The following is an 8,626-nucleotide window of genomic DNA, read 5'->3' on the forward strand; positions in this document are numbered from 1 at the left end:
AGGTAAAAACATTCTGGGCCCTGATGGTCCCTGGCTTCCTGGCACTTGGTGTTTCCTAAAATAGTGTTCATCCTCCAGGAAAAGGAGTTGAAATGTCTAAGCCTCCTCAAAACCAGCTCCATGTCTGGGCTTAGTTCAGGTCCCAGCCAGCTGCTAGCTTATTTCCGTAGAAAATGTATTTGTGCCATCGAAAGCATCCGATCCACCTGAGGAAATGAGCTTTGTAAGAGATAATCTCTGATCTCAGTGGGATGCCTGTGTATGTCATGGGGGTCATACCCACCCCAGGAGCAGGGACAAAGGCACCGGGACGGATGGGTTGCACCTTTTCAGCATCCCATAGCAAACAGCCCCATTGCTCCAGCAGTGGAAGGAGAGGCCATCGGCACCCGTGGGGTGGCAGGAGCACTCCTACTGTACCTCATCTTGCCTTCCCAAACCCAGCACCCCCTGCATGGGGCAGGATATGGCCCTGCCACCCCCAGCCCAGCAGCACGCCAGCCCCCAGCCCTGGTTATTGTTGGGTGTCAAAAAAGACATTGAAAAGAAGGAGGAGAGCTGTGAAGAGGGTCACTTTAGTGGCTTTCTCTCTCTCTTTTTTTTTTTTTTTTTTTTTTTCCCCCGAGAAGGAAGTTAGAAAAGCAGAGCCCTCAAAGCCGCATTGAAAGGGTGACAGAGACAGGATAATGCGTAAGACGGAGGGAAGGAATCTCAGAGCACTCGCCACGGTGTTTTAATGATCTGTTAACAATTACCCCTTTCAGAGGAGAACATATGGTAGATGGTTTGCTTTAAAAAAAAAAAAAAAAGACAAAAAAAGAAAAAAGAAATTACTTCAGAAACTTAAATGATGGTGGAAAAGGGTGGGGATTGCGGTAAAGAGCTGGGGGAGGGCAGCGTAGCCCCTGGGGTGAGGGGACATTGGATGATGAGGGGTCATCAGACCATGTGTCTGTGGGCACAGGGACTTTGCCGGAGCCAGAGACTCTTGAAAGATGCTGGTGACCAGGAGCTGCTGGGGGTGGCTGGGGCAGATTTGAAGAAAGGTAGTAATGAAGGAAACTGATAAGGATGCTGATAAAACCCAGGAAGCCGCTGGGACCCTGGGATGTGTGTGTGCACGTGGGTGCTGGCATACCCACGCAAATTGCTAAAATGCTCTGGATGCACCTGGGTGGGTGAGAGCTTTGAGGTTTCCCTGCTGTTACTTGCCATGAGATCACTGCCTTTTTCCCACTCTTACAACCTGTTGGCATGAGGTTTGGTCACGTCTCCCTAAAATCACATTGCCAAGAACTGATACAGGTTGGTCGTAACTTGTCTTGCAGAGCTGGGCTGCAGCTGAAATTATGTGTTATCATCGCACAGTATTTTGTGTGAAAATATCCAGAGTTGTGTTGGTTTTGGTTTTGTTTTCCTTTTTTGTTGCAAATACATCATTTCTCTTTGAGATACAGAAGTCAGACTGGCTGCACACCTTCCCAGAGGTCCTGGCACAGACTGGCAGGAGGGGCTGTGCCACTCGTGGTTTCTCCAGGTTTGTTATACACCTCAATGCAGGGAAGAAAATGATCCCTTCTGGATATAAACTTATCTTCTCAGCACTGCAGTGGTGCAGGGCAGGAAGGCTCCTGTTCAAAGGTCAGGGACTCAGCAGATGGACCCTGATGCTGGATGAAGGGTTAGGAGAGGGATACCAGCATCAGGAGCCGGGATGGGGTGTGTGCAGCTGGGCAGGGATAGCTGGGAGAGGCTGGGATGGGGCACTGAGGCCGCCTGATGGGAACACCAGGGCAAGGGAGGGGGACACAAAGATGTGGGGATGGGAGTGAGGGGATGGCAAGTCTGAGACAGAGAAAGGTGGGCGAGAAGGGATGCTTCTTTCTGAGAAATATCCAAATGCCCACACCACACCTTTATGGATCACATCCCTGTTGCCAGCAGCAGGTTGAGCAGGGACCCCAGCACCAGCCACTGGAAGCAACGTCAGTCTGCAAAGGAAGGGTCAAAGCACCCACATCTCGCTCTATCTCATGTTGTGGGCTTCAATGGACATCTGGAGAGGGGTTGGTGGTGTGTGAGTCCCTTGGGACGTCTGCCCTTGTTTCTAGGCCAGGTGGGGAATTTCCTTCCAGACTCCTGGCTTTTGGCAACGTTTTCACTTCTCAAAAGCCAGCTGTGGTGCCTCATGCTACACCTAAAGCTTGACTGGTGGAGCCTCTCAACCAGAGAGGAAAGCACATCTTTGACTATTTCCACAGATCAGGAAGCACCATCTGTCTATTTGATGGGCAACTGGGGGATAAGAAGTTTCAGAGCAAGCCAATATGACCAGTCCACACTGTTTATAATCTCATCACACATTAAAATGCCAGAAGCTAGATTTTTGCCCTCACAGGAGAGACGTGCTGATCAGGAAGATGGCAGGTCTGAGATCAGCATATCCCCAGTCTATGATTTTATTGACGGCACAAGAAAGGTTGATGCAAATGGACGCTGAAGCCTCAAGTCTGTGTTGTTCATCTGCCAGCTGAAGATGACCACTGCCAGCTGCTGAAGTCCAAGTGCTGGAGATATCCTGACATGAAATCTTCCTCCTGTTGAATTGCAGCTGTGGAGACAGTAAATGTCTAACTACAGTTATTCTTTCGTATTTCCATGCAGTCAGATACACGAGTATGGGCTTATTCCAGACCACTGGGGCTGCTAACAAGTTAAAGATGGACGTAAGCTTGAACACCTGTTAAGCCCCCATTGTGTTTCATTCAAACATCAGGGGAACGTTGTGGTGGTGGCAGCTTCTGTGAAATCTCACCAGAAACTTGTAAAGCTAAAAGCACTTGGAAAACCTGAATGAGAGAGTGTGCTGGATGTGTAAACTATTCTGTGTGCCCAGGCTGCCATCAAGGTAGAGGAGAAACCCTCTTTCTGGCAGGTGAAACAAGCTGGGACAAGGAACCACTTGCCACAAGTGGAGAGGAGAGCAAGCCTGGAAGAACTGGGAATGACGGGAGGCAACCGACTGCCAGAGAGGTGAGGACCATTTTTTCTTACCTGGGAAGATACTCAGATGATTAGGTAAATACTTTAAGGTAAGAGGTTTCACAGCACCCACCTGTAGGCATCACAGCCCCATATCCAACTGACCCTTTAGTACTTGTTATTTGTTCTCTGCCTTTCTTTTCCATGGTATTTCTTTTCCCTTCTCCTATCCGGACATAATCCGTGTTTGTGCTGTGCTCGAGACTGTTGCATTCTGACCCAAAATATGTTTTGGTATCACAAGAGCTGTCTGCTCTTGCAGCCTTATGAAGCCATCTCCTATCAGGTGGTGTTTTAAGGGCACAGAAGCATGAAGAGTGGTTTATCATAGTGCAGAAGAAACTCTTGGCCTTTCTTTCCCTGTGCACTATCAGGGCTTCTCCTCTTCTAGTGCACTGGTAGCATGTCTCACCTGGGAGTCTTTTGCATTGTCCCTGCCCCTGAGTAGCTTCTGACCACAGCTTTTGTAAGTTGGAGCTTGTGAGGTGCAGAGCCCAGCTACCGGTGGGGCTAGAGGAAAACCCACCACCTCTGGCACAGATCAAGCCTTTGAGGTAGATTTCTACAGCACAGAGAGAGCGAGGGCTGGTGGATGGTTATAGAGGGGATCCGTATTCAAAGCTGGGAGGATTTATGCCACCATGGCAGGAGGGGACTCTAGCCTAACTTTAGGAAGATATCATTCCTTGCACAGCCCCTTCTCTCTTGTGCGGAGTTCACTTTGCCTCCATGGGGAGGGACACCCAAAGCGGGAAACATCCTTTCCAGTAGCCCTGGCACATACCGGGGAGAGCTTTTGCTAGCCAAGCCCTCAGTGCGTGTTACCAGTTGCTCTGGACTCTTTCTCTTGTGCCAGACCCCGGCCACAAAACGCAGGAAGATTTAGGGTGGCGAAATGTGCTTTGCCATCCTTTTCCCAAGCAGCCTTTGCCGCTCTGCCCGTTCCTGGCCCCGCGGGGCTGCTTGCTCAGCGCTCGCCGGGTGATTAACATTTTCCCAGGGCGGCTCCTTTCGCCCCGGTGGGCACCCTCGGCCCCTGCCCGCCCTGGCTGCCCCTTCCCCGGAGTGGTGGAGGAGTGTTCCCGAGGCGCTGGGCTCTCCCGGCCCGGGGCCGGCTCCCTGCGCTGCGCCCAGCCGTGCGCCCCATCGGGCGGCTCCAGGGGCTGCGCTCTCCACGCCATTTGCCAGGACTCTCATTTCTTTTCCTATTTTTTTTTTTTCTTTTTAATATATTTTCCTTTTTGCGGCCCTTCTCCTCTCCCTCTTGTCGGAAGAGGAGGGAGGGGGGAGGAAGGGAGAAATATTGTTTGAATTCACAAAGCGGGGCATCTGGTGCACCTTGCGCCTGGCATCTGTGCTCCTTGTGTCCCGAGCAGCGCGCTCGCACCGGGGAGAGGGGCAGGAGGGGCAGCCGTGCATCTGTTGGGCGCCACAATAAAGTCACAAAACAGAGGCGCGGAGCCGGCCCAGCCGCGCTGCCCTCTCAAAGGGCGACGCGGGGCTGAGGCTCCCAGGTATTATGAGCCGGGTAGGTAGGGCCGGGGCAGCAGCTGCTCCGGCTCTAAAGGGCTGCGCTCCGCCGAGCCGCTCAACATATGGCACAGCAAATCACGGTACCTCCTGAGCAGCTTCGGCCGGGGGGGAGCGGGGGAAGGAAGGAACGGTCCCGCCGCAGGTGCCTCCGCCGTGCGCCCCCGTTACCGCCGCTGCCCCGCGGGGAGGAGGCGCGGGCGCGCACCGGAGGACCCGGGGCGGGCAGAGGGTGCGGAGCGACCGGCGGCCCCCCAGCCCTTGGGGAGAGGGGTCGGGAGCGGGCCTGGCCTTATCTGCCCTCCCCTCTCCCGAGCAAACAGCTCCCGGCGGGCAGGCGGGCTGCGACAGAGCCCCGGCTCGCAAAACGTCCCCGACGCCTGGCAGGCGAGAGATGCGCCGGGGCTGGGCTGGTTACCATATGTTTTCAATAAAATAAGACAAATAGGGCCGGGAGATAGGGATTGCAGTAAACCTGTTATAAAGCAGCATAAACTAGGCCAATGTAAACGGCAGAAGGGCCCCTCCTGGAAGGGCCGTTGGGTGCCAGTTCCGAGCCGGGCGGCTTGGCCAGGTGCGAGCGGGAGCCCGCCGCGGTGCCCCCGCAGTTTTTTATCACGTTTCTGGTAATATGGTGCTTGTTATGCTAACTATGAGTAAACATACCCGGCCGGGCTTTGTGGCGACGGGAGGGAGTTATCGGAAAGTGGCAGTGGAAGGTGATTTAACAATAAAGTTGTCTTGTTTGCCAGCAGGTGATGTCTGCCCCCAGCCCCATGATTAATGCTTCCCAAAGCACTCCACTTTACAATCTCTTGTAATTATTTATTAAACGAAATCTATTTATTATTATTTTAGCAAACAGCGGTACCAGGTGGGGCTTTCTTTTCCTCTTCAGCTTTTGTTTGAAGGACGTTTGAAGTGGGCAGTCTGAGGCTTGGAAACTCGCTCGCCAGATTTTTTTGTCATCCAATTGCACAGGCACAAAAAAAATCCCCGCCAGGCCCTTCCTATTCATCCTCCCCTGCCCTCCGAGCCGCCCCTCGAGAAGGGGCGCCCGAGCTTGCCGCGGTGGCCGGCCCCCCTCGGCCCCGCTCCCCCGCCCTCCCAGCGCTGCCGCCGCCGCGGGGGAGCGGGGCTGCCCGCCCGTCGCGCCGCGCTCCTGGAGAGGCAGCGCGCACCACCCCGCACGGCCCCGCACCACATCGGCCGCGGCTGCCCCGCCGGGCTAGGGACTGGGCCGGGCCAGGGGAGCTACTCCCGCACCGCCGCGGCCCGGGCGGGCCGGGCCGGCCGCTCCCGGCGCCGGTATCACCGGCCGGGATCCGCCGCGCCACTTTGGTGAAGGAGTGGGGGGCTCCAGCCTCGCCGGGGCTGCGCCCTCCTGACAGCGTTGCCCGGGCCCCCGGGGACGCCGGTCCGTGCAGGGGGAGTCTGGCCCCGCCGCCCGCGGCCTTTCGTCCTCCGCCGGGGAAACGTGTCCCGGACCCGGGCCGGTCTCCGACGCCCGCCGCAGCCGGTGCGCAAAAGTCTCCGGCACGTTTTGCGCACCGAGCCCAGGCGGAGGAGAAGTTCTTCCCCGGCCAAGCGCCGGGCCGGCGGGGCGGGGGTGGCCGAGGGCTGCATGGGGAGGCCTTCCCCCGTGGGACCCAGCCCTTGTTTTCCCGGGGGGCGCAAAGACACGGCGCGGAGGGGCAGGAGAGCGGCGTCCCCCGCTCCTGTGCCGGTGCTCACCGCCCGCGGGACCGTGCCCGCAGCTCCGCCGGTCGGTGCCAGGGGAGCGCGGGGCTGTCCCTGGCGCTGCAGGGGCGATGAGAGGGGTCGTGGGAGGCGGCGGGGTCCCCTCGGTTCCCTCCGGGGACGGTAGGGGGGTCCCGGGAGCGCCCCACCGCGCCGAGGCGGCGGGAGGAGTGGGGTGGATGTGGCTCAGCCGAGGGGAACGGAGCCTGAGTCGCCCTGGAGGAATCCCCAGGGCCGGCGCCGGGGGGACCCCGCCTGGCCCGGCGGTGCGTCCCCACGCACCCTGGGGTGCGGTGCCCGGCGCTGCCCCGCTTTGCGCAGCCGGGTCCCAAGACCCTCCTGTCACCACCGGGCCCCAGGGCCGAATCCGCACGTCCGATCCCCCACCGCAGCCACCCGCGGAGCCCCGGCGTGCGCGGCGGCCCCGGCCGACGCACGGACCCTCCCGCTCGGGGTCTGGGGCTCGGCCCGAGGGTCCCGTCCCGGTGGAAGGCGAGCGAGGGCCGGGCCTGGGAGAGAGGGGGTGGGCGGGGGCTCCCGGGGCGGCGTGGGAGCCGGCGGGGTCTCGCGTGGCGGGGCCGGGGCGGCGGGCGGTGCTGAGCCCGGCACGCTCCCGCCGGGCTGATAAGATAAAAGCGTGCCAAGGGGTGGGTGCGGGCGGGGGGACGCACACGCCGCCCGACCGGGAAATCCCCATTGTCTACCGGCCCTATATATATAGGGGCTTAACTGCAGTCGTGTGCCGGCCGCGCAACCTTTTCTGCCCACACTCGAGGGAAAGCGGGGAGAGGGGAGCGGCGAGGGGCGCGGAGCGAGAGCCACTCTCTCGCCCTGCAGCCTCGCACAGGCTCGGCAGGTACAGCTGCGTGGGAAAGGGCTCCTCTGGGCCGGCCGCACCGCCGCTCTTTGCTGGCTAACGGTGGCTTGGCTTTGCAGGATGGCCCCACAGAGCGACCGCTCGCCGGGCGAAGGGCAGCCCTATTTCGGCGGCGCCGAGGACGCCCCTTCCGCGACCGGCGGCGGCTCCGCGGGCAGCCGCGGCGACTCGCCGGCCCGCAGCGCCTTGGCCCCGCGGGAAGCGGCGGCCCGCAGGAAGGGGAAGGCGCGGCGGGGCCGCGGCAAGGCGCGGGGTGAGGGGCTGCTCAGCAAGCAGAAGAGGAGCCGGCGCATGAAGGCCAACGACCGAGAGAGGAACCGCATGCACCACCTCAACTCCGCCCTGGACGCGCTCCGTAGCGTCCTGCCCACCTTCCCCGACGACGCCAAGCTCACCAAGATCGAGACGCTCCGCTTCGCCCACAACTACATCTGGGCGCTCACCCAGAGTCTCCGCCTGGCCGAGCAGGGCCTGCCCGAGCCCCCCCCGCCGCCGCCCCCCGTCGCCGCCGCAACCCCCGGGTCCTGGGACTCGCCCTGCCCCGCCGCCCCACCGCCTGCCACCCTGCGCCGCGGCCCCGCCGCCTTCCCCGCCTTCCTCTGAGCCCGTCGCCCGGCAGCTTTCCACTCCTTTTTGGCCTTCAAATAGCCAGTGGAGCGGAGGGGGGGCTCCCCGCGCTGCGCGCCGGGGGGCGGTGTGCGCCCTGCTGCCCCCCGCCCCATCCCGCTTGGCTGAAGCGCAGCGGGAGCGGGCGGAGAAAAGCAAATCACGGTTTTGTACTTGGAAACGGTAAATTATATTAATTTGTCACTATCGCTATTTATTGATTATATTTCGTAACAAATATATATTTTGTATATAAGAGTATTTTTGGCAGCGGTGGTCCGTCTGTCTGTACCGGGGAGGAGAGCCGCGGTTTTTGAAGAAGAGAATAAAGTGTGTCGCGGTCAGACCTGTGCGACGCCGTGTTTTTTCCACCGGGGAGGATTTCAAATTCGCGCTTAGCCCGCGCCAGGGAGGGCAGCGCCGGCCCTGCGGGGACTTGCACGGGGTCTCGGGCAGTGTGGCCGGTGCCGGGGCGCTCTGCCCGGTGCAGGGGCACTCCCTTGCGTGGGAAGGAGTGGCGATGGAGAGCGGCGCAGCGGCGTCCTGCGCCTGTGCACGCTCAGGCGTGTGTCCGTCGGGGCCCACGCGTGCATTTAAAACCGGCCTCTCTTTGCGGACGCGCTTTCCCGCACGGCCCGTCTGATATCCCGTACCACCGGGCAACTGTCCCGCTCCGCCCGCCGCGTCCCGGGTAAGGTGCGCTAGGCTGCAGCCCTCCCCACGCAAGCGGATTTTCAGCGCCGGGCTCGGCCCTGGGGCTATTTTGGGGATGTCCCCGGGGCACAGCACTCCAGCTCGCAGGGCGGTGTGGGTCCCCGGGGCCGCATCGCC

The 8,626-nt window shown here is 60.0% G+C and overlaps 1 protein-coding gene across 1 annotated transcript; it reads left to right on the forward strand.

The window, feature by feature from the left end:
• Positions 1-7,249: 7,249 nt before the first annotated feature.
• NEUROG3 (neurogenin 3) lies at positions 7,250-7,792 on the forward strand. Its single transcript, XM_065639401.1, has one exon. It carries the CDS (start codon positions 7,250-7,252, stop codon positions 7,790-7,792), a length of 543 nt encoding a protein of 180 aa, XP_065495473.1.
• The last annotated feature ends 834 nt before the right edge of the window (positions 7,793-8,626 follow it).

This window comes from Caloenas nicobarica, chromosome 7 (assembly GCF_036013445.1).
Source record: "Caloenas nicobarica isolate bCalNic1 chromosome 7, bCalNic1.hap1, whole genome shotgun sequence".
Lineage (NCBI taxonomy): Eukaryota > Metazoa > Chordata > Aves > Columbiformes > Columbidae > Caloenas > Caloenas nicobarica.

What these genes read in the sequence shown, in the direction of transcription:
- NEUROG3 (XM_065639401.1), top strand. Translation starts at nt 7,250, where the DNA reads ATGGCCCCACAGAGCGACCGCTCGCCGGGCGAAGGGCAGCCCTATTTC.